The sequence below is a fragment of the Acipenser ruthenus genome, chromosome 7 (genome assembly GCF_902713425.1).
Source record: "Acipenser ruthenus chromosome 7, fAciRut3.2 maternal haplotype, whole genome shotgun sequence".
Classification (NCBI taxonomy): domain Eukaryota; kingdom Metazoa; phylum Chordata; class Actinopteri; order Acipenseriformes; family Acipenseridae; genus Acipenser; species Acipenser ruthenus.
Window position 1 is genome coordinate 66,421,668 of NC_081195.1, and position 27,376 is coordinate 66,449,043.

At 38.3% G+C, this 27,376-nt stretch overlaps 1 protein-coding gene across 6 annotated transcripts in view; it reads right to left on the reverse strand.

Annotated features, from left to right (window-relative positions):
• The window catches only part of LOC117416252 (CCR4-NOT transcription complex subunit 2-like), a 41,509-nt gene extending 20,096 nt beyond the window's left edge, over positions 1-21,413 (reverse strand). For 2 of the 6 annotated variants that reach the window (XM_034027354.3, XM_059027644.1), the window contains exons 1-2: positions 20,897-21,413; positions 1,530-1,655 (exon numbers count right to left, since the gene is read on the reverse strand). In XM_034027354.3, the coding sequence (XP_033883245.1) occupies positions 1,530-1,655; positions 20,897-21,007 (237 nt within the window). In that variant the 5' untranslated portion in view covers positions 21,008-21,413. The remainder of the gene's footprint in view (positions 1-1,529; positions 1,656-20,896) is intronic. The other 4 variants (XM_059027646.1, XM_059027645.1, XM_034027353.3 and 1 more) reach the window with 3 other exon arrangements.
• Between the last annotated feature and the right edge of the window lie 5,963 nt (positions 21,414-27,376).

Genomic DNA, 27,376 nt, shown 5'->3' on the forward strand with positions numbered 1-27,376 from the left:
AACTGGACCGTTCTTTTTTTGAACAGCCATCAGCAAGGGGACCTCTGCATATTGGTAACCAGGTGAAACGCATCTTGCAGAATCATTTCACTTCACTTTCCTTGTGAATTGCCACCTCGTTCATCGGACCTTACACCAGCAGATTTCTGGTTATGGGGGTACCTGAAGTCACGCGTGTACAGAGGGAACCCTCGCACAATTCCAGACCTCTGTCATTGTCTAGGAGGCCGAGCATTTTTCTACTTGCTTTAATACTGTAGAAATGTCATCATTTAGATTTCAAAAACATAAATAAATCAAGTGTCGATCCAAATTTATTTTCTTACTTGTTGTCGTCAAAATAGCAAACAATAGCTATGTAATTACATTGAAAATGGCAAGGACAAAATGTCCAGCACTCAGTACCCAAAGCAGTAATACATGCACCAATTCAACAGCCACAAGAATCTTTATGAAAAAACATTTTAGCCAAAATAAAAAACAAACTTCAAAAACAACTTTTTTTTATTTATTTTGATTTTTTATTTTACCCAGGGTCGTGTGACTAAATTAAAACTACTGTAGTCATTTGTGGAAACAGTAAGCCCACCTTACTGCTTACAGTAGCCTGGCACAGTAAAGTAACTGATATCTCTGCAAACCTGGTTTAATCACATGAACTTCAGTTAACATTCAGTTTACACTTAAATAGGCCTATACACCCTTTGAACGAAGATCCAAACACCTGTTTTTACCCAGCATGTAGCAATAATATTTAAACCACACTGAGGAAACGATACCCAGATTACTGTACCCCAGGCTAAAAACAGTAACGGACCATTGTTTTCACTTCCCAAAAGAAATGTGGGGGAGACAGTCTCTGTACGAGACTACATTAACTCAAAACAACCAAGCAGGACCGAGTAATGACGATAATGTATTAACCAAACGTGATGGAGGTTTAAGAGACTGCTGGTATCAATACAAGAGGATTACTCAAAACACAACACCGACTTCCGTTCAAAATAAAAACAGACGAGTTTCTCACACCAACTCTAGTCTATCAAGAGAACTTTAACAAGGCAGGAAAAGATGAAGTGTCCAACAGTGTGCAGCAATTCTGTACCATCTTATTAAACAGATTGAGAATAAATAAATCAATTACTGTATGCAGGTCACATAACATATAACTTTCCTCATGATTTCCCAAAAAAACATCTGCTTTCCCATCTTAATACCTCTCACTGAAACCAGAAAGTACTAGTCATAATCAACTTTTGAGCTTGATTCCTTATTTCACTGGAGTTATTGACAAAGGTAGAAAAAAAAGAATGCCCAACACAGGGATTTCAAACTCCTATTATACATCTTTGGAGTGTAGAGTCTGACACACTGATATTTTGTGCTAAAGAAGGATTGAACAAACTGGATAATTCTCTACATGTATGTAAATCTGCAAAAACAGATTTCCCGATTGGTCCTTCTGCACCAGCGGTCTTCAGTACAGGTTAACAGGACGCACGGCAGAGGTTTGAACGGCTTGCACTTACGTCTTTTTCTGACCGATGAGGTGGGAAGATGGACGACTGGCTGTAGTACATGCTGTCATCATGGTAGTCGCTTTCGACCCCCTCTACAAACTTCTTTCTTGAAGCACCAAACATGCTGTTTGTCACCTGTGTGTTAGGAGGAAGGAAAAGAAGGTTTAAATCCTCAGACTGCCATGGATCAGACATCAGAGGGCTACAGAAATAAATAAATAAATAAATAAATAAATAAATAAATAAAAAGTATATTGATACAGGGGTCACTATCGATAATCGTATCATCAAGAAAAATATCCCGATTCACATGGTGAACCGTGACACCCCTACCTGAAGCCCATTTTTCAAAAGTTTACATAAAAGTTTATTTTATATTTATTTCAGTTTGTTATTACATAGCTGACTTTGTGGCATTGATTACTATTCAGTTGAAAAGGTTATGTCGGTATCTACAATGTTGCTTTCTAGCAGGGTTTTATATTGTGCCTAACTTTCTGCATTAGAATGTAGTCTGAAACATTTGTGATTGTCCTCGGAACAGGAAGAGGTCTCCTCTGCTCTGCTCAACATCAGGTCTCAACATAATACTCACATCATGATAGTAAAAGTTATTTAAAACCACTGTACAAGAGCTCTAGTTGAAGCCCCCAGAACATTTCCATATCATTTTCACTGATGTACAGCGAAGCTTGAGGATGAGCAGTGAGGTTACCCATAATGCACCACAAATGACTCATCCCGAGGCATCTGTGTCAGTGACAGGGTCTTGTGGGGCTAAAGGACTCCTCAGGCTTTTCTGAAAACGCTACACCATCGCAGACAGACACATTGTGGAGGACGAACCTCTCACAAGTCTGCTCAGACCTCCCTGGGGTACCAACTCGGAGAGAAACCCACTTTGGACAATTAGGAAAAAACCATAGCAACTACTAACGGCTCTACAAAGAAGCAAAAGATGGACTGACAGCTTCCATTTGCAAGCTATTTTTTTTTTTTTTTTTTATAAAACGAACCATAAAAGAATGCAGTTACAGAGTTGAACAGGCCTTTGTAACAAAGACATCACTACACCCCATCCCTGTCAGTCAGTCAATCAGAATACAATTCAGCATGAACTACAGCATCTCCAGAAGCCATTATGAAACTGCATTCCTACACCAGTGAACACTTATTTAAAACTAGTGCCACATCTGACCATATTTATTGACTCTGTTTTGAGCCAGTTTATTTCCATGTTCACTATGTCCATGAGCTTGAGGTACTGTACTGCTGAGGTATGCTATGCTATCCATTTTACACACGCAGATTTTCTTTTTCATTCCTACTGGAATTTAGCTCATACAAAAGTTAGTTCCAAGATAACAAATAGTAATGTTTTTTTTTTTTTAAACTGGGGTCTTGAAGTATTTAAAGTTCTGATAACATTTATTTTCTCCAAATTCGAAAGCGGCTGATGTCTGTATTTTGGTTACTTGTCAGCACAGAGGGAAGATTCGATTCTGCTTACAGAGGAAATATTACAAAATACTCCTGTCACTGAATTAACTTTTAACAAGAAACACAGATAAATAGAATATTTACCATGCAAGGTAACTTTACTTCTTAATATATAAAAGTATTTCAAAACCAAATGGGCACCTTCAGGACAAAAACAAATGTACAGAAATATCCATTAAAAAATGAAGCTGAAGGTATTGACGTTCTACGTACAGTAAATGCATTTTTTTTGTTCTTTTCATGTTTAGCCTGCGAGGAATGCACGAGAGGAATTGTCGCCACCTTAACATGTCTTTGAAATGTGAAATCATCACTGCAGATATTTCTACTGTATCCCTTCAAGTCAGGGTGTAAACAGTTCAGAGAGCTTGGATCCCTTCCAGAATGCTCCTGTACTGCCAGACAGCACATGAAGTTTGAAACTATGTTGAGGGTTTCTCTTTCAGGTTCCCAGCAGAGCTGCCATCACTGAGGTCGAGTCAGATACTAACACAGACACCACATGCACCCTCCCCCTCTCTGTAACACAGAAGCACCGTGAGGATGTGGAGATTTGTAAAAACTCCCCAGCGCAGTCACCTTTCTAATCCAGACCCTGCAACCAATCTCTGCGCGAGTGGGTTCCTCAGGAACTGTGGAGTGGAGATATTCAGGGATATTCCCCAGATTCAGATACTCTCAACTTCAAAGAATGTCCTAACCAAGTTTCACCACTATTGGATTTCTCCATATAAATTAGATAATGCATGTACTGTCAAATTAGGAAATCCTCTAATATTTTACATCAGATTCAAAAGATCAGGGGTGGGCATCAACACCACCCTGCACACTGTAAAGGCCATTCAGTTTTTAGTTAGTCACCCTGAAGTGTGATAAACGGATGTAAAGACATAACCAACTCAAGAGTATGCCCCTCTTGTACTGTATATCTACACAGATCTGCAGTGTTGAAAGAGTTAATATATCGTTAGCATGACAATACACTCCATACTGTCCTAACTGTACATGGCCTGCTTGGATTTGAAAAAGCTGGACCGACTTCTAATCCAAAAATACCCTGTCCACCATCAATCAGATTCATATTGCAGTCAAAACCTAAATAAGAAAACATTTCCATTGGACTTGGTAGGATTTTGAGCATGATGTGTGGGATCAGACAGCAACATCATGACCCAGATCTCTTAATGTGTCCGAGCTGATCCATGCTGCCTGCTTCACTGGAAACCCGACTACTAGCAATGCTGTCAAACAGAAATCAGCTCACTTCACGAGGGAAAGGAGGACTGGCAAATAATTTATGCACAGGTGCACACAAAATACCCAACTGAATCTGCATTAAATAGATTATATACATAACCATTTCCAACTGAATTATAATCAATCAGCTCGTGATAGAATTCAGGTATCTTTGATCACCTGTCACTTATTGCAAATGAATATTTTGACAGAAGACAGTAAATGACTATTGAACAAGGAGGAATAGCTACATAACTCTGCTGCCATTCACAATAAAACACCAATACACCCAAAATATATTTTCGCACTCTACCCTCAGCACGCTCATCAACTCATTCTCAATACGAGAAAGAAACGCCCTGCTCCTGTTGGCTGATTCCATGCCAAATGAAGCAGTTAAGCTTTCTTAAATGCTGGCTTAATGTTCCGAGCTAAGTGTATGCAGAGCTCAGCATCAGGTTACACTGATTCAGAGTTGAACTTAATTTGCTCATTCACCAGACAAAAAACTTTCCAACAGGGCATTCATTCATTTGACCCAGATCTCAGTTTGTAAATGCAGCCATCAAACCAATCAATCACAGGTTAGCAAAAGTATGTTGTAACACACTGCCAAAATCTGCTCAAGAATTGGTAGTCTTATAGTATCTGGATTTGCCACAGAAGGCAAACTACTACAGCACTGCACACAATAATTAAAACGTGTTTGCAAACATGATGGGGAATTGAGTGATCCAGAATCCACACTGTGTACACTGCTGAAATATGAGATAATCACTTCTACATCATCCAGAAGAGTAAATACTCAACCACAATCAATAGTACTAGCAAAATAAAACAATATATTAGAATAGATGGAGGTGCCTGTGTGTCAAATATACATACAAGACATCTGTAACATGAAAACAAGAGATCACTATGACCTACATTCACTGTAAGCACATGTAAACATACAGAAATATACCTCCATTTACCTCCAGATTCTGATACTCTAATACTTAAAGAATGTCCTTTAAGTTTCATCATTTGAGAAGTGTGACACTGCCAGAAGCCTCCATTTACCCCTATATTCTGATACTATCAATACATTATGCCAAAGGATGTCCTATGTTTCATCCCAACTGGACCAGGAGTTCTCTAGTCTAGATATATGCAGCATTCGAAAGTGCAGTACATATAACTATGCGCTCAACAGCTCATGCTGCCTAGATACAGTACAGACTGCATACTGTAAACCCAACACACTTACAAACAATGAGAAGACAAAAGTGGCATGCTACTGCAGCAATCAAAGCACACTCACCTGATACGATATTATGGGGGACAACATGGGCCAGGGGCACTCAAGCTTAGCAAACAGCCCTTGCCTTAAACAAATCTCACTACTATCTGTTAAAGTCTCCAGAGCACAGCTAATTATTATTAAACATTCATTTGTTCTGATATCCTAATGATCAGCGTTCCACTGAACTGATTCCACTTCCTGCAGAGAAGCTAAATTGTGCTATACTGTGCATGGTATCGTATCGATACTCCCTAAATGAGGTATTGCAGAACACTAGTGAGTAGTAAACGTGTTCATGTGTGTAGTTGGTTGTAAACGTGTTCATGTGTGTAGTTGGTTGTAAACGTGTTCATGTGTGTAGTTGGTTGTAAACGTGTTCATGTGTGTAGTTGGTTGTAAACGTGTTCATGTGTGTAGTTGGTTGTAAACGTGTTCATGTGTGTAGTTGGTTGTAAACGTGTTCATGTGTGTAGTTGGTTGTAAACGTGTTCATGTGTGTAGTTGGTTGTAAACGTGTTCATGTGTGTAGTTGGTTGTAAACGTGTTCATGTGTGTAGTTGGTTGTAAACGTGTTCATGTGTGTAGTTGGTTGTAAACGTGTTCATGTGTGTAGTTGGTTGTAAACGTGTTCATGTGTGTAGTTGGTTGTAAACGTGTTCATGTGTGTAGTTGGTTATTTTTCAGCATAATTGTAACTAAAGACAATATTACCAATACTACTGTAACTGAACCCAGGTCTGGTAACCATTTAAATACAGAACAGGACTACTGACCAGTCAGTACTGGTAAAAAGACCAGTCGGCAGCCCTCAGCACCTCTCACGAATATGACCTGCTTGAATGACAAATGAGAAAGAGCATTCCTAAAACCGAAACTGTACATTGTGACCTAAATCTGTCACGAGGACAGATCGACTATCTTTAAAAAAAAAAAACAACAATAGGACACCCACCAGACCGTGTTATATACAATACCAGCAATAAGAAAATGACATTACTAAATATTTGCACTGAATTGCCACAGAAACTACAAGGACTTCAAAACACTTAGCTGAAAATAATCTTTATTTTATAACAGTTCGTTTTTAGCAAGCACAAAGTGCTTTATGTATCTCAGAAAATGATAACCCTTAACATTATTTTAAAATTCACAGTGCCATTAAAATAGAGTTAACAGTAAATTTTACATAATATGTTATCATTCTGTAGGTGTCACATTTTTTAAAGACGCACACATAAAGGCATATTTGGTTTTCAACATAAACGTTTAACATTGAATAAACACAACATGAAATGTATCTGTGTCAAATATGACCTTCTTTGTACTTAGACCAGAATAACAGAAGATATCATTTACAAAGATAGCATGCAAGGGATGCATAAAAGAGGGTTGAAATAAATAACACCCATTCCACTGCACAGACGTGTGCTTCTCTTCTTTAATAGGACATTAGATGGGGTGCGCGTTTTCATTTTGCTCCAAACTTCTTTTTCCTACTGTAATATAGGAATAAAAACAATTCCAGCTAATCCAAATGTAAAGAATAATTTGTTCACATTTTTAAATATTCAAACATGAAAAAGCAATGTCCGTCCCAGCCCTATGAAGGAAAGCAGTGCTTTACATGTCAGTCACAGGAAAAGCAGTGGTTGCTATCTTTCACTCAGGGCGATGTGAGATCTACCAAGTGATGGGAATACATTAGGTGAGATTCACTGCTCCTTTACTGTATGCCAGGTACTGTAGAGACTAAGAGTTCTTAATGTTTCTTTTATCATTTCTAAATGTAGTACTATGGAGTGTTTTACACAATACACAGTATATCTAATTGCTCAGTGTCCCATATGATTTTTTTCATGAATAGAAATTATTCCACCAATAATTAGGAAAATATAGTGCCATGAAAAAGTATTTGCCCCCTGTCTGATTTTTTGCATTTTTGCTCATTTTTCACATTGTATTTGGTCAGATTGTTTGTGGGTTGTAGTAGTATATAGAGGGAGTCAGAGAGAAAAAAATGACAAAGTTTGGTGCTTCTTTCATTTGTTTGGTGTGCAAGGTAATCAAACATGCAATCTTCAGGTGTGAAAAAGTTATTACCTTCCCCCTAGTTAACTCAACCGAATTAAAGGGATAATTAGGGTCAGCTGTTTGAGTACTTTGGTTAACAACCAGGCCTGATTTGGGCCAGCCCTGCCCAATATAAATCTGACTAACTTTGGCCCTTACCATCAGAGTGAAGTTGTCAGCACACTGGTTCTAGAGGCATATCATGCCACGAACAAAATAAATTCCTGAAGACCTCCGGAAAAAAAGTTGTTGATGCCCATCAGTCTGGAAAGGGTTACAAAGCCATTTCTAAGGCTCTGGGGCTGCACAGTCAGAGCCATATTGTCCAAATGGAGAAAGTTTGGGACAGTAGTGAATCTTCCCAGGAGTGGCCGTCCTGCCAATATCTCTCCAAGAGCAAGGCGTAAAATCATCCAGGAAGTCACAAAGAACCCTAGAACAAAATCCAGGGATCTGCAGGCCTCTCTCGCCTCGGCTAAGGTCAGTGTTCATGACGCCACCATCAGAAAGACACTGGGCAAAAATGGGATTCATGACAGAGTAGCAAGGCGGAAACCACTGCTCACTAAGAAGAACACGAATGCTCGTCTCAAGTTTGCCAAAAAGCACCTGGGTGATCCTCAAGAGTTCTGGAACAATGTTCTATGGACAGATGAGTCAAAAGTGGAACTTTTTGGCTGACATGGGCCCCGTTATGTCTGGCGAAAACCAAACACTGCATTCCACAGTAAGAACCTCATACCAACGGTCAAGCACGGTGGTGGTAGTGTCATGGTTTGGGGATGCTTTGCAGCATCAGGACCTGGACACCTTGCCATCATTGAAGGAACCATGAATTCTGCTCTGTATCAGAGAATTCTACAGGAGAATGTCAGGCCATCCGTCCGTGAGCTGAAGCTGAAGCGCAGCTGGGTCATGCAGCAAGACAATGATCCGAAACACACAAGCAAGTCTACATCAGAATGGTTGGAAAACAAGAAATTTAAAGTTTTGGAATGGACTAGTCAAAGTCCAGACCTAAACCCCATTGAGATGTTGTGGCAGGATCTGAAATGAGCAGTTCATGCTCGAAAAACCACAAATGTCACTGAGTTGAAGCAGTTCTGCATGGAGGAGTGTGCCACAATTCCTCCAGGGCGCTGTGAGAGACTAATCAATAACTACAGGAAGCGTTTGGTTGCAGTTATTGCTGCTAAAGGTGGCGTAACCAGTTATTGAGTCTAAGGGGGAGATTACTTTTTCACACGGGGGCATTGGGTGTTGCATAACTTTCTTTAATAAATAAATCAAATATGTATCAAATTTGTGTGTTATTTGTTCACTCAGGGTCCCTTTTATCTAATATTAGGTTTTGGTTGAAGATCTGATAACATTCAGTGTCAAAAATATACAAAAATGCAGAAAATCAGACAGGGGGCAAATACTTTTTCACAGCACTGTAAGTGCAAGACATATGTCGGCAATGTTGCAAAAATGCTATAATAATGTAATACTGTCATGGATAGAGCCAGTGCTGCTCTTCCACATTGGTCTATAAAACACATCTGTTAAGAGGACTACTCAGCTAGAGTATCATTCATCAATCACCGTTAATACCTGCAGGATCAATATACAAGGACTGAACCCAGGCAAGGGTTCAGATCAAGGAGATTCCATTGAGGCAGTTGCATGGATAAGAAAACCCACACACTGTGCAAACTGTGCCAGGGAAAGGACTGCAGAGCAAGCCTGAGGCGCCACTGAGAATTGAGACATGTGTTCTGAACGGGGCAGGTCTCAATACTGGAGAGTGCACCACCAATAACACTTCAAACACACACACATACACACACTACTGCATAGAAAAATCTGTTGAGATGTGCCAAAGCCTATCACTGATAGTGTATAGCGTTGGTTAAAGAAACTAATAGGTAAAATGTATGAAAAACGTAGGGCTGACAATAATGAAACAATTATAATGATGATAAATCATATTTAACGCCTTTAACAACCTTCTCTATAGTTGTTCTTTCTCTCTCGCATACATTTTTTTGTGTCTGCTTTTCACTTGTTGGCAGTTTTAAAATAATATCATACCTCAGCATCTTGTGTGACAAAAATAACAATTTGTCTACAGGAAGATAGAGCAAGAAAACATCTGGGTAGCCTTTTTCATTTCCGATCACTGTCAGAAAGTTAATAAAATATTGAGACTATCACAATAATGGATTACGGGGGGGGGGGGGGACTGCAGTCACCAAACAAAAGTACAAAAAGTATTTTAAAAGGTTCTTTGTGCATGCAAACAAAGAGTGTTACTCATGCACTCCCACATGGAGAGACAGTGTCTGAAGCTTGGAAAAATGACACTTTTGATTACCTTTGAGCTCATTTTTATTCCTGTGGGGATGACATAGACCAATACCGTTAATCATCTGAAAGCTCGTTTCAACAACTTTCCTCAAAACAGAAACTATTCATTGATGTAACCCCCCCACCAGGTCCATTTGACAAGTAGAAATGGATCATACATGTAATGATAGCACTTCCAAACCATTGTGTGCATTGCTTTGAATTCTATCTCATCTAACCCTAAACAACCTATACTGGAGCAATTACTGTGCTGACTAATACCAGACACCCAACCAGGCCATTCTGTAAACGAATGCCTTTGGTTAGGCAGTGTTTACACATGTAAAGTACACTCAAGGCAAGATGTGTGGCCATATATACACCGCTTTTGGCTTGGGAACAGCCAGGCCAACTAGTAATAGAAAGTATGTATCCATAGCAATTAACACCACCCCAGTCACAAACACTACAGTGAGGACATGCTGTCCAGAGAGAAAAGTAAATGGAAATCCGCACAGAACAGGAGCGGATTACAGATGGGTCAGCACACTATTTTTGTTTAACATTAATCATTTCCTGAATTAGTGTGCCACCAGCTTCCAGACAGACAAACTTGCTAGAGAGTGCATGCAAATGATAACATATAAATTTAACGAGGCTAACTTGCAACAGATTGGTTTAAACACAAGGAAGTCCCGTTGACAGTAAAATCTCTTTACGAGATAAACCTGGCCAAGAGGGTGGTAAAAACTTACAGTACATGTTTATATATATTTAAAAAAAAAAAGTTTATGGCAACGACTTCATCAGAAACTTAAAATGCTGCAATCACACAAACAAGCATTTACACCTTAGCTCAGCGGGTAGAACTGGGTCCCAATTCTGTCACGCTTCAGACTCTAATCCCATCTAATGATTGCTCGTTATTCATTTGCAGATACTTCAAACATAAAACTTAGAATGTACCCCTTACAGTTACATAATCATTTCCTGTGCTGTAGGTAAATTAATTCTAATGCTGCAAACACACATACAGCCATGTATAGCCATGTAAACACCATCTATAGGTTATATTACAAAGTATAAACAAATAATAAGAATTAAAACACAAGAAGGAGACTGGTGTTAATACTGGTTCCATCCTAGTCTTGATCATCATGCAATCAAGGTGTATTTCGCTGTGGGGTCAGCCTGTGAGGGCAATGTAGACAAAAGGAAATCTGGAGATAATATCCCTGACAGTTACCATTCTCTAATGAAGCAGAGCTGAATAATAGATTCAGTCAATTATACTTTTTGCAGCAATTCATTAAAAGTGTTTCTCTCTCCACCACTCCAAGATAATGAATACCCTGTTAAAAGTTGCAAAAACCTTTGTACTGTAGGGTTTATATCTGCTCCATTCTGCACAGTACTGAGGAACAGGAGAAATAATAGTCTGTTATTACAAGACTATTAACATAACAGGGGGTGGGGTGTATCTCCACTAAATGCATGTCAACCAAATCATTCTTGGACTGTCTGCTGAACAACCTCTGTCTATACTAGTCTGTGATCAGTGGTAAACAATGGCTTCCTGTCAGAATGCACACAATGACTGAAGCTTCCACAGGCAGCGGGTGACAGTAAAATGTAAGATGGGGTGATGCCTAATTTTTCACTATCGATATATCATTCTCCTAAAAAGCTGATTTATCGACGTTATGCAAGGGTAAATAAAAAAAAATAAAAACTATTATGCATATTAAAATGATTACATCAGTTTATGCATATACAGTAGTAATTAAATGTATTATTATTATTATTATTATTATTATTTATGTTTTTACATTATTCGTGTTGATTTGCACCAGTTGGAATTCAAAGCAAAATCAAAAAAGTTGTTTAAATCCACAAGTTAGAGTAACAACCAATCAATAGAAAAAAAAAACATTTTAAAAGAGTGATCACTGTCCACAGCAGTTTAGTAACAAGAGTGTTGTCCATTGCTTATATCTGAATTGTGTTAAGGAACAATCTTCCCAGCATACTGATTACCTGGGGACTGACGTTGCCGGGATGCTTAACATTGCCAAAGACACAACATTTGGAACGATCTTGGCTGTTTTTCTTAATTTTTACTCCAGGGTAGTTCAGATTAATACATGCAGATTTGGTTTGAAGTTTTGTAGGGTGCCATCTCCAGAGTTCGAGTTTATGCAGAATTCTGCGTTATATACGAAGGACATTTTAATAAAACGCAAAACAATAACAGCAGCGTGTTTCTAAAATGCAGATGTAAAAGACAACATCTCCCCTTTTTATCCCTATCCAATAATTTTGTGTATATTACGAAGTAGTTTTATGCAACGTGTAAAAATGGTTCCACTGCTCCCTGCATCCTCTTTTATATATATAATACACGCTCCGCCCGTCTTGCAGGTGCTACTGTGCCTTTAACAGTAAGCATTGATTGCGCTTCTAGCAGACTAGATCACTTGCATGTTGCTGGATGAAAAAAAAAAAAAAAATCTTTATACCAACATTTAACCAATCAGAGAATTGAAGGGGCGGGTTTTCTGTGTTAAGCACTTCGAGAGGCTAAAATATTTAACTATTTAACTAAATAAATATTTAACTGAATATTTTTCAAAGCAAAAATAGTGAATGCAGGGTTTTCAAACTAAGCCGGAGATCAGCACAATCCACCGCCTAATACTACATTCGCGCTGGCTACTTTATTAAAAATATTAAGATTTTCGGGTATTATCATTCAGTCAATTTGTTGTCGTATTATTGTACGGTAAGGTGATATATAGTACATAATACTAAAGCTATACATATGCACACAAAAAAGCGTATTCCTTTTGTTGTGATATCGTAAAAATATGTACCTAGATGCTTGTGAGAAATATTGGGGGTTCATATATAGAGGCTGTACATCTTTAAGAAGAAAGTCATGATGGGATATCAGTGGAACAGAATTGTGAGGGTCTGGAACCAACACCCCAGTAATGTTATTGAAGCTGACCCCCTGGGATCCTTCAAGAAGCTGCTTAATGAGATTCTGGGATCAATAAGCTACTAACAACCAAACGAGCAAGATGGGCTGAATGGCCTCCTCTTGTTTGTAAACGTTCTTATGTTCTTAATTACAAATGCTTAAGTGCAGAGGTGCTGATTATTACAGTCTGGTTTCATGAAACAGTTATGATGGTAATCAAAACGTGTGCGAGTACTGATGTGTAAAGAAAATGGTTAAAATGAACAGTTGCATTCAAAAAAATGTAGAAAAGCGAAAAACAAAAATAGACGTGCATTAACAGGTTACGTTTTTTTTTGTGTGTGTGTGTGAACTCCAATAAACCTAAGTTATCTTTCCCCAGTCAAATCATAGACTGCCTAAATAAGCACGGTAATTTACCACAATAAAAAAAACAGTCGTGAAAAAGAATTTAGAACATAAAAAAGAGCGACCAGATAGGTAACGAAAGACAACACATTATTTAAATTTATTTGTAGTATTATATATTTAAGGTAAGGCAAGTGCTCCCGGCTATAATGTTCTGTCGCCTGGCTGTACAGAATTCCTGGGGAGAACCCTGTATATATATATATATATATATATATATATATATATATAATGTGTGTGTAACACATGCTAAAAAAACATGGTTTTAAGATCATGGATGAAGTCTGCAGGGTTTTTATTGAGAACTATTCCGACATCTCTCCTACTTTAGCAAACCTTGCAGCAATTGCAATTACGATACCTGTATCTTGTGTACCAGCAGAACAGGGTTTTAGCTGTCAGAACAGAGTGCAGACCAGCAAACACTCTCCTTTACGTGAGGATCATCTAAAACATATGGCAATTTCAATGGAAGCTCCTGAGAATTATTAAAGACTGATTTGGAACGAGCACAAGTCATTTCGGGCTTGCTAAAAGGAAAATGTAAATAGACTTTAAACAGCAAAAAAGTAAATAGTTGTGATGTTGACAGCTACCCGCAGAGACATTCGTACATGTTCTACAACACTGATTTTTACGTTGTGAACAGGGGATTGTCAAAAGAAAACGTTTCCTGGTAAGCTTGTTTTTGTCTGTTTCTACTACCATTATTTATACCGTGTACTGTTTTGCATGTTAACTTCGTTATTCTGAAATAGTTACACTGAAAAATAATATAACTATGTTGATGCAATATGTAATAAACACAGATGTTATGGTTGAAAATGCAGATTTTGAGATGGAATGCTTTTTACAAATGCACATTTTTAAAAGGCTAGCGCGACCTCTGCATCTAAATGGGCACGCAAATGAGTACCTGAGTATCCCAAACATCACTTTCTTTACTTTTCTGTCTTGCCGTCTTACTTTAGAAAATAATTGTCAAACATCGGAAGGCATTGTAGCTCGGTCGATACAGTATTTGTAATTCTAGCACAACGCTCTTAACATGCTCTGTTACGTTGAAGACTGCTGCACAGATCCAATCCCATCAGCAAACACTCATAGGGGGCAGAGCAGGGGGGTGAAGGTGAGCTCATTCGCATGCAGAGTCAGGGAGTCACACCTGAGGGGAGCACAGAAGCTCTGTGCTTAATGCAAAAAATAATTGACAATTCCAAATTGAATAAAAAATAAAAGCTTTGCTTAAACCCTTTACACAAAAACGATGCACAGGCTTGACTATCGATAGTTGTCAAACGATACTAGTTGTCACCTCAGCCTTACTAAAATATAATTTAGACATCAAATAATTCTCAAATTGGACCTATTGAAGAGAACACACCCAACTGAAAAAGCTTTACACTAGTCATTTCAGAATACGATGAACATCTGGTCTAAAAAAAACACATACAAGAGATCCCAGCTCTCTACTGTGACAAGAAGTAGGGCTGCTACAATTAATTCCATTCCTCATTATATACATCGATATAAATACTGGATCATCGATTCAATAATTACATTTTTGTAACGCGCATAGTTAATAACATTATGCTCCAGTTTGCCCCAATTAAAAAATAGTTTCCTTTCCAAATTTAGTAAGAAACAACCGTGATGTAGGTACAGATGAACCCGCTTTATAGCATGATTGCCGTGCAGGCACAATTCGTGATATAAAGAGGGTCTTGATATAAACCGAGTTTCACGTTTGCCTAGGACAGCACATTACGAGTGCGAGAAAAAAAACTAAGAAACCTAACAGTGAATTAAAGAGCAGTGTTTTAATACTGTACATTTAGTCATTCTTTACATTTAAACAAAGGCATATAGTTTACTACACGACAAATATGTTTTGTATCATTAACTGGAATGAAACAGTTTGTCATTATCTAAAAAAAAAAGCATGAATTGTGTCAACTGATGAGAGCTATCAATTATGCATTGCATTTGGTTGGGATTTTTTTGTGTGCATTTGTATAAGACTGACTATGTTAAAGAAGAAAAATGTGGTGTTTTGTAACTGAACTGTATCCCGATAAGACCGGCCATGCAGCATTTGACAGGCTGCACAAAACATGACAATAAGCGGGGTTGCGAGATGATATTATGAGAGGTAATTTCTCAAAGAAACTACGGTGCATGGCGAGTGGTTTTTGAAAACTCGTGATAGTAAACGGGTGTGTGATATTAAGCAAGGTGATATAAAACAGGTTCATCTGTATAATCCAAAAAGCTGTAGCACCTGACAGGGCATTCAAATATGGCTAAACAGCCCAAGCCTGCAGATACTAGAACATATCTGAACACCTTTGCGTATCAAGGGAATTAGCCAAAGCTGTGCTGGTATGGCGACCATCTGCATAGGTCGGAACACTTGTTAGTCAATGAGGTTTGTTTCTTTTTCTTATCATTTATAAAGTGACTTAGTAAAATTCAAAGGCTTAGTAAAATTCAGCCACTATCTTAAATTCAGTAGTCTCTGTCAAGGATATGACCAGAGATTAAATGTGCCTATGAATGGTATATTTCAATGCAATGATGGAGGAATGTACCAGACCAATCAAATCAATGGAAAAGGTGATTTGCTAATATAACTGGAAACCTGTTTCCATGCCTACTGTGTCTTCCTTCACATCTCACTGGTACATGAAGTGATCATGGCTGGATTAATGTACCCAATGACGTTTCACGCTGCTCTCTCTTACGATGAGCCACCAGCTCTCCAAGCACAAAAACAATTTGATCTACAAACCAATCAAACTTGAATTATCGTCTGCAAAGCTTGGATCATGAGTTCATAGATCACATCCAAAAACAACTTTGTAATTGCATCTGTCACTCAGAAGAGTGTAATATCAACTGTACAGCAGTAGCCTAAATTGTAAGAGTATGGATCCATGTACAATGAGATTTCTACAACAGCTACAACCTTGTTTTTAAACTGATCGATACACTGTTCCCTGACTTTTGCAAACCCAATGGGATCTATAAAACCTTACCTTAAATAAATGGCCAAAGCACACTACATTGTCCACTAAATGGTGCTTTACAGAAAGACTTTGTCAGTGTCTTGCACTACAGGGATGGAAATAATACTCCTATTGCATAGCAGACTATCAACATCCCGGTCTGTACGGACGGTATGCCACCTCCACAGTGAAGTCAACTCTTGTGTCTTAGTAAAAGCACACTGTGTAGCTATGCCTCCGAAACAAAAATAATTTAATGATTTTCAAGCTGGAAATTACATTGATCATTTGAAAAAAGGTGCAGCACAGGCATATCTCTCTGTTGTGAATATAGGTTGTCAAAAAACATTGGTTTGGCTTGTTCTGCAACCATGCAGCAAAGCAAAATTGAATAAAGAAAAAACAGCAGAAAAACTTGAGGATCCGATGAACTTTTCATGTCAGGTTTATTTGGAATAAAAACTCAATTTGGGATACTTGCATGTTGGATTAAGATTTGGTGCACTTTGAAACGATTCATGTTAGATTGATTTTAAATAAGTTCAGCTTCAATTCAGGATTTTTACTTTTGTACTGTGTTTTAATTTGTTAACGAACAGGATAAAGCAAAGGCAGAATACTGCATACATGAAACTAACAGCTACATGTAATTCTACTTATATTCACAATCTCATCTCATTAACTAACTCCAACAGTCCTTTGATATAACGAACGAAAGGCTTGGACCCCAACAGGTTCGTTATAGAGAGGGTGTACTGTATGTATGAGATAGATATATATCTATATCGAGAGAGAGAGAGAGAGAGAGAGAGAGAGACACACACTGATGACTGAACACTTTCAAACACAAACAGGACTTGATTATAGAACTCTTTCCATGTTTAAATACATTGAACTAAAAAAGTTTTTTGAATTAGAGGTTCGCTGGAATCAGTATAATGATCAAAGTCATCTGCAGCATCTCAACTCCACCAGATACAGTATGTGTTATGATCTGTTGGATTTTATAATTCACACAGTGTTTTAATTATAGATTTACACTGCCATAAAACAACTGCTTCGATGTACAGGTTCGGATAAATGTGTCATTAAGCAAGTAGAAGATCCATGGAACAGCCTAAACTGTCTAAAAATAAATTTAAAAATCTGTACAATTAGCTCTTAATTCAGTCACCAGACTCAAGTGAAATAATGAAATTCACTACAAAAGATCAGGATTTTATAATACTGGATACTTTATTTTGCTATAATGTTTAAATATTCAGGTGCACAAGGATCAGATAATTCACAGCTAAGCAATACTGTAGGAGTCTGGATATCATTTGTTTAATTAATTTGTGGGGGGTTAAAACATATTTAAGATTTTTATTTTTGAAATGCAACAATTTTAAATGTACCTTTTTAAGTGTACAAATTGTTAGTGAAAATGTGAATTTTTCAAGGGTATTAAGTCCTATGTAGCTTCTGTAAGAATGATGCTTGAGTGTGAATAGCTGAATAAGACATTAGTTTGGGTATTTTAGTAGCATAAACAAATAAAATTGTGGGTATATTTTTTAAACAATTTAAAACAGACCCAAATGGATGATTTTGTTTCTTATTTTTATATGCCTAATATCAGAACTGCTTGCTTTTATTTTGAGGCAGGCCAGATTTCCATAAAAGGTGTTTGTTTTTTAGAGATATTCATTTATTAAGAACATTAAGGGCCCCATTTTGAAGCGAGTGCAAAGTTTGCCCTCATTTCTCTGAAAAGAATAAAACCATTTTATGATTGTAGAACTAGTAAGTAACAACTCAAAAGAATAATGCAATTGTTCCAACCTGCAACACATTTGTTTCTTGATAGTCTCATCATAATATTCATCTTTTTCCTTTCAGAAAAATGAGGGAAAACTTTGCAATTACTTCATAAGTCGAACATGTAATATCACGACTCAATATATCGCAATAGTTTCTGAACTAATATTGTGATAATGAAAAAGTTAATATAATTACATCCCTAGACCCTAGTCATGCATGCTTTTATTTTTTTTACATTTTGGAACAGGATTCAAGTATTTCTGGGCACAGAAGCATTTTATAATGCAGCGATTGATTTTATACAGTTCCCAATTTAAGCTATGCTAAGGACAGGGTGGCATTTTGTTCCACAAGATGGGGCATAAGCAATGTGCTAGCAAGAGGCATGTTTCAATTGGCCGATCGACATCTCATTCAGACCTCTGTTCCGTGTGGCACGCTTCACACCAGGGTTCATCTGGAAAGGGATGGTTTAAAAATAACATCCTTCCTCAATAATGAATATATGCCAGGAGTTGGGTTTTGGAAGGGGGGCTGCCACCTGGTAGAAGCAGTTTATTGTATTCACTACAGTGTGCTACATTGGACTATCATAATGTAGCCTTATTCATGCAGTGAGGGCATGTACTTAAATATAAAGATTGTATGGGAGAAGTGAATTCAACATTTACATTGACTGAGAAATTGTGGGTAGCAACTGTGGTGTAAAATCCACTTTGGCAATGTATATGGGATGATATTATACAAGTCTGAGATGAAACAAAGCCACACATCACAGAAACTGAAGCATCAATTTGACTTCTCCATGGGCCAATTTTAATAACATGGGAGCAGGACGGTATATTTTGAATCACCTGTCTTAATGCAATCTTAAATGGCAGATTGAAGCAATATGCCGAATAACTAGAATAATTAAATGAAGCAATTAGTATGTGTATGTATGCAATCCATTTGAATATATTACAGTGAACTAATACCACATACAATTTGTAACTGGGGTGCTCTGGAAGGATAAAGGAAAATCAAGACCGACATCTTCCTTGGCAAAATCACTTTTACAGAAGAAAATGAGGAAGTCCCATTAGTTACACCTCCCTGTTAGGTAGTTGCATTTCATTGTTGTTGTATCACTGCTGTGCTTGATTGATGTATTAAAAATCAGGTGAGAGAGACAGAAAAACCTGAGCTAAAAAAAGTCACACTCTGCTTTATAAAGAAATGTTTGTTTTCTCATCTACAATTACTACGTGCAAGTGTACTGTCAAGCATAAACGTGCATTGCAAATGCAGTCACCAGAATAATAAAACCCCAATGGGATCTATTGTTTTGAATTGTGACAGCTGGGATAGTTACTGCACTTGAACAACTTCGGGGTTCTAATGTTTTTCTAGGCCTGTCTGCACTGGTTAAACTGAGAGGATCATAACCACACGGCGGTTTGACATCATTACAAAGACTAAAACACACACACACACAAAAACACACCGAGGTTTGCAGCCACCTTCCTTGTCAACTAAGGATTATAACACTTTATTCATATTTTTTTAAGTGATTTGACTTTATATTGTGTTATCTAGTCCCACGTAAAGAGTCGTGTTGTCACTATACACTTTTTTGTTTTGTTGCTAACGCCCGATTTTATCATTAGCCCAGTCAAACGGCAAAAGAAGCGGCAATGCACACAATGTAAATGTAAACCCGTATCTGTCAAAGTAACACATATACTGAGTGTAACCAACCCAACTCTGTCTGTATCGAATGCAGTCAGACCGAGCGCATCAGCGCAGTCACTAATAGTTACCGTAACGCCAGAATGCTTATTCCTACATGGCGCGACTGTGTCTTACTACTGAACTAAAGTAAAGTTGGAGATACTGTACAGTAGCAACCCGTAATATAACAATGGTCTTCAAAACACAACACATCATATTTCATGTTGTGGATCGGTAAGTACCAAATCTACCAGAACTCAAATCAAAAACAGCCATTTACTGTTCGCGCTACATAAACATTAAAAGACAACCTCACTCACAAACAATCAATAGTAACAGATTAAATTCATGTTTAAAAAAAACAATAAATAAAAAAAAAAAATTCACTTTCAGCGACCGCTTCCGGCACTGTGAAGTCACCTTTTATAAATGCATCAATGTATATATAAAAAATAAAAACAGGGGGACTGTATATTTCACAACCAATGCAACTTGCATTTTAAATATCCTTGTTTCACAAACTTAACAAACAGTGCTTTCTAAAGACAGGGGGGCTGGTGAAGGATGGGGTACAGATGAAAACTCTCAAGCAGAGCGAGATGAGCGATTATTAATGAGACGAGCACAGAGATGTGTGGACGGATCGAAGCCCCGTGTCGTGGCGAGCTCTCGTCGGTGATGAGGATGCTGTTTTTGCCGTCGGCCTGGTCGAGATTCTTTCTCGGTAATCCCTGGCTGGTCAGTATTTTCACATATTGTGGTGTATTATAAAGAAGAGGGTTGCTGTGCGGGGTTGGGCCTGCTCTGCCTCTTTCGCTCGGTTCTCTCTCTCCCGTCCCTCTCGATTTTTACACAGCCCCAGACAAAAAAAAAAAACAGAAGCGAGAAAGAAACCTCTTCGGATTGACCCCGCCAACCGACCCGAATCCCCCCGAACCGGCACGGCCTTGATCAGAAGGGGTTCGGTATCGTATTGGGCCGGTTCCCCGGTGGGCATAACGGGATATTGTGGAAATAAATAAGAGAAAAAAAAACTCACCGCATTAATTTCTCTTCTCCCCGCAGATCCAAGATGGCTGTGTATTCTACAGCCGAGGATGCTGGGTGAATAGCCTTTACCCTCTGACCTCCCCACGACCTGCAAAACCATCTCGTCTCCAACCCTGTTGCGGGACTGCAGTTACCTGAATGTGAAAAGAGTCCGTGGGCTCACAAATATACGAAGCTGCTGTTAGAAGATGAAGATACTAGCAGTTCTTAATCGTGGACAGTCTTCTCTTAACGCGGAATTGACAAAGTTGTTCTCGTTGCTTAGGAATGGGCGTGGGATCTCACAGTCAAGGCACGAGAATGGAATCTTCTTACGTCGTTGCGTTGCGTTGCATGCAATGCGTTGCGCTACTGCACTTAATTTACTACATTAAAAGGTATATGTATTAAAATCCGTGTATATTTTTTATGACATTCAGCGGTAAAGAGACAGTCTGCTCTGCCTGCAGTCAGCTACGACGAGGAACCGACACACCTACTGACTGTGTCATCGGCGCAAAAGCGACGTATCCTGAGAGCAGCAATCCTTGCTAAATTATGCGATGTGTGTCTCGATAGAATAGCGTTTAGGTCGTTGCTGGCGGATTCCCTGTTTTGTAAGTAAATTACCTTGTAAATGGCCTCCAGCAGATTTTTTTTTTGTTTTAGAGTGTATGTATGCAGAAGAGCTTACAGAATATGATCTCTTAAGTTATTGACAACCGTGACGAAGAATCGATTTTCTATGGCCAAAACAAAACCTTACATCGCTGTTTATGTAACACATATTGAATAAAACTACAACATTCTGTAAAAACAACTGCTAATCTATATTTTAACACTGTATTTATGAATTGTACCCAATGTAATGTAGACAATATTCTGTCGCTGTATTTGAGAAAGATATGTACAACATACCGAAACGTTAGGGCAATATATATATATATATATATATATATATATATATATATATATATATATATATATAATATAGCTAGCAAAGGAAGATTGCAGTAATTATTGGCGAATTAAAAGGATGATCTACAGACCTGTATAGTGCGTTTATTATTCCATCAGCGTTGGTTAGACACCTGGATTCCTGTAGATTTAAACCACAAGCGAGACACCTGGTAAACACTTCGTTACTTGGGGAAAATGTGATCATAATCTTTTTGTGAAGGAAGAATGACAGACTGTAAATACTCTATATAGTTAACCTATGGGGAATTTACAGTGAGGTACAGTCACCTCAAAGAATGATACCTTTATGTTAACATAGTCTTGTTGAACAATGTGGTGTTCGTTGATTCCAAATCCAAGACAGTTGGCTTCTTGAAGACCATTTTTCATTTCAAGCTGTATTTATGAACATATTTCTTAGAAGTCTTGGGGTACAGAGAACACAAAATGGTGGGCTTGCAACCTCCATGGTTGCCACTAGGTGGAATATATAGTTTATTCCACAGGTGTTGGTATAGCTGGCATGGGATTCATTTTTGTTATTCCACGGAAGTGGCTAACATGCTTACTGGGACTAGTTTCCAATGTGTCTGTGCTTGCATTCCAATCCAGGGGCGTGCTGCTGAAACTGACAGACTGAGCTCAAGGTTGTGAAGAGGCCATAAACAGGGTTCGAAATTAATCCGCATCGAAGCATAATGTAGTCCAGGGGTCTGAGCTACTGGGTCTTCTGGTTTTCATTTCAATCAAGCTCTCAGTTACTTAATTGCACCAATTATTGTCTTAATTAGTCAAGATTACCAGGTGTTCCAGATCTTTAGCCATTGATGACATCGACACCTCTAAAACCTGAGGATTTGGGGCTCTCCAGAACCAGGGTTGGAGAGCCCTACTCTATGTTGAAAACTAGTAAAAATCTGCCAGGTAAAATAATCCTGGAATTGTTTTAATAGAACAAAAATGCACTAATTAATTGCTATTTATTTTAAAAATCTACTTGTGGTATAAACAGAATATTGAATGATCATTCGCGGTATGCATTTTTTATTCTCCTTAGGGGGATGTCGTTACGTACCGAGACATCCAGCTCCATAGATACACAGTTAACACCCAGGTCCCTGTGCTGTAGTGACATGGTATGAGTGCAGCAAACCACAGGGGCCAGGGAGCAGCAGGAACTGTTCAAGCAGGGTTATATTGAAAACAACTGCATATTTCAAATAAAGAAAAACACCATGCAAATAACCAAAGTATTTAAAACACAAGAAAAATGCTGCCAGTGATACGGATTGTAGTGCTATATACACTATATTACACTATATACAATATATATGCATAACTGAACTTTATGGTGGTGTTATTTTATATGCATTATTTTTTCGTCTGTTTGATGTTGTTTCATTTTAAGGTAAAACATCAATATGTAATTGTACTACTGAAGGCACACGACAAAAGGCAACTCGAGTCTGTGAGTGTTTTTGGAATCCGTGAATGTTTATCGGTTACAGTTCTGTGGCAATAGCCAGAAAATATGTTCATGTTGCTGGAGATTTCATGTGTGCAAATGAGACATTCAAGAGCATATATGCATGTGGAGTCCAAGCTTGCAAGGGGTCAGGTAAAAAGCTATTTATTCCACCTACACACTCTTGAGAAGCGAACGTTGTTACATGTTGAAATCCTACTCAGATTCAGTCTCTGTGCTGGATAATGTTCAACATCTCCTGAAAGTATACACAACGCCAGTAGCACACTGTATGCATGTCACTGATGCATGCTAGTTTTTACATGACCTAAGTTTGGCAGTATCTTCAGATACCCTCTTCCAAATTGCTATGAATGTAGGTCATGGTAACACAATACAGACACCTGATCAGCTACTTAAGGTTACTAAATGTTCTATCTTGGGTACCCATGCCAGGTCACTATCATTAGTAGTAGAAGTAGTAATACTACAGATGTACTAGTTGTTATTAAAGGACTGTGGTATATTTCCTTAGAGATCTTCCCACTCTCCATGTGAAAGTTCATACAAGACATGAGAGAGCTCCCTTTTAAAAGTTTACCACAGTAATTTTGCCATTAGCTTGTACTATGCATTTACCATAGTTTACCAAGGTTTGCCATGTATTTCTTATATATATATACAGTACTGTGCAAAAGTTTTAGGCAGGTGTGAAAAAATGCTGTAAAGTAAGAATGCTTTCAAAAATAGACATGTTAATAGATTATATTTATCAATTAACTAAATGCAAAGTGAGTGAACAGAAGAAAAATCTAAATCAAATCCATATTTGGTGTGACCACCCTTTGCCTTCAAAACAGCATCAATTCTTCTAGGTACACTTGCACACAGTTTTTGAAGGAACTCGGCAGGTAGGTTGGCCCAAACATCTTGGAGAACTAACCACAGTTCTTCTGTGGATTTAGGCAGCCTCAGTTGCTTCTCTCTCTTCATGTAATCCCAGACAGACTCGATGATGTTGAGATCAGGGCTCTGTGGGGGCCATACCATCACTTCCAGGAGGTTAAGCACATGACTTGATATTTTGTTTCAATGATCTGCATATTCCAAATTGAAATATAAAATACAAACAAATACATTATTAACAGATGAGAAGGCAGTGGTAATATTGCTATAATGCTGAAAGGGACATTTGGAAACTTTGGTGTTTTACCAATCTATTGATAATGGGGTTTTAATTTAACACCCAGTGTTAAATTAGTGGACAGATACTGCTTTGCTGTACTGTATAATTAAATTGGAAGATTTGCATAGAACACGCCACATGTGTTTATTGTTTGTTTTTGTAAAAGTTTTAAAGGAAAAGAAAGCTGTGGCTTAGCCTTGTATACTGAAGCAGACACCCGATCACATCCCTCCACATCAATCTACACATTCACTGCAAACCGAAAATAAGCTTAGATAAAAGTAACTGCACAGGACACCCCCCGTAACAATTATTGTATTTAAACATCTATGAATAAAACGTGCCTGCAGTACAGAATTAAAAATAAATGTAAGTTGCCCTTGTGTGCCCTTGTGAAATATTGGGTTTGAATTAGTACCTGGAAGTCTCCAGTATAGTTCCACTACATCTCAGACTTGCTTAATTGCAATTGTAAGCTTGCTGTGGTGACCGAGTTGGGTTCTACAGTGAAGTGTGAAACACAGCCTTCCCTGAACAGTCAGGTGTTTCTAGACCTCTAATGAAACGATTGGACATCTGGTTTCAGCTTCAGGGTTTTCCAGATCCAGATGGTGGCAACTTACTTGCAGACAGAATTTGTGCTTAATTGGGTTGTTAGACAACAATTTCCCCTCTATAAAGATACTGTAGCACTAGGGTGCAATCTCCTTTATATTTATTGTAATTGGCTCCACCTGTTCTATACCAGCTAATACCATTGGAGCTTCAATCGTACCTCAGTCCAGAGGATTGCATTACCCAAATAAAAATCTCATGTGAAGATTTTTTTTTTTTAATGATCTATGGTGTATTCTCTATTTTTGCTTCTGCTTAAATTTTGCTGTGCTGAACTATTCCAGAAAAGACGCTTCTGAAAAAAACCCTCAGGCTGATTGTGGGGAAGTGAGGTGGGGAAGGATATTAGTGTTGAGCTGAAACCCATAGATGAAACCACAGATGTTCTTTTTAAATAGTTTCATATTTTTAAATTAGCAGAAGCAGTTTTTGCCAGGATATTTAGTAAACATGTAAAATAATAATCTAAGAAGAAACGACAATAGAGAACCATACAGGTATTGGATATTGTACAGGTAAGAAATAAAATATTAGCAAACCAGGCACATCAAGGACGGGATCCATCTTGATAAACAGCTTGGTCTGTGATGGAAGCGGCCTAGAAGGGAGCCTGCCCCCCATTAAGCTAGCAACCCCCCTTCCTGTATGCAACATCTGGTTTCCTTTGAAGGTCACCCAGCCAAACACAGCACTGACCAAAACCGGCTGTGGTTAGCTTCTGAGATCTATGTGGATCAGTAACCAAGCTGGTGTGGCTACAGGCTGCTATGGATTTCCAACACTGAACAACCGCGGCTTTTTAACACATCCAGACTCTGAGCATGATAACCTTGGACAATGGTAACGTAATGCTATGAAGATGTACAGATACTGGAGCTTTCCCTGGGGTGTTCATTCTAGTAAACCAGGACCAGAGCCAGAAACCACAATCTTTTAATCCAGTGGATGTGATAGGCCTTGATCACACAGGAGTTAACCCTTTAGGGATCGAAGCAGATTGTAGTGACCGGGGCCTGGCACATACGCTTGCAATGGAACATGCAGGAAACTCTTCCTTTGTTAGTGGTAAAAGGAGTGTTCACTCTTTCTTCATGGATTTGTCAATGAGTTTTTTTTTCTAAGACGGAATGTTGATGACACACTAGAACTCCAGGGGCCAATATTTAAAGTAAAAGCAAAGGCAAAAAGATGGAATGGAATAACACCAGCAGAAATAACCCAGTTGCATGAAGAAAACAGGTCAAACAGCAGGTTTTATACCATTAAAAAAAATCCCTTTAAAATGTGCCGTTGCCTGACCTGAATTACAAGCGTTACTGTAGGATTAATGTCCTTTATTTTCTTTTACCTTACTTGGATTTGCTTTTTCCAAAGCAGTACAGTAGCAGTCCTCAGATGCCTGCAGACAGCAACACTCGTAGCAAGTGCAGCCATTGTGAGTTTTACTATACTGGACTTACTAGGAGTTTGGCCACCTGAGCCTTTGTGTAGTTCGTTTCATTAAGCGCACAGTAATTCATGGGTTGCCTTTGCAATGGCTTGTGCTGTCAGGAGCCACACCCCAGTGAAAGAAATAAAACAACCTTCCAAACACGTACCAAACCAGCGCAAAACAAATACCGCAGCAGAGTTTCAATCCTGGAGGCTTCTGTTTGTGTGGCACTTCGATAGGGTTGCACATTTTGAGTATTAGCAAGCGCTGAGGTTTCCGGACATCCATTTGATTCAGCCGTGCCTTCACAGGAGAACAAAGCAAATGTAATCAGGGAATCTATAGGAAGAGACACGATCACCTCAGGTAATGTATATAAATTGGGGAACAGCAAATGCACGATTTGAATTAATTCGAGTAAAAAGAAATCCTCATGCTGCTTTGCGAACGGAGAATAAATGTATGTAATCTGTATATATTATATTGTGTGTCTGTGAGAGCTGTAAGAATGACAGCTTCCTCGCTGTTCTGGGTAGGGGTTCCAGAGTGGAGAATCGTGTTGCTGTGATTATTTGCCTGTGATTGATTGTTATCTGTGTGCTTCCATGCTGTTGCTGCTGCTTAATTATTCTTTATTATTTATTTATTTGACAGAAGCTTTTATCCAAGGCGACTTACAGGTGTTACAGTGCAGTACAAGGTTACAATGCCAGATTAATATTTAAATACAGTATCGTTTGCAATAGTGCAATAATACTACTAGAATACAATATGAACTACAATCAATACAATATAAAGAGCCTGGTGTTGGTGTACTTTCATTCTCCAGAGC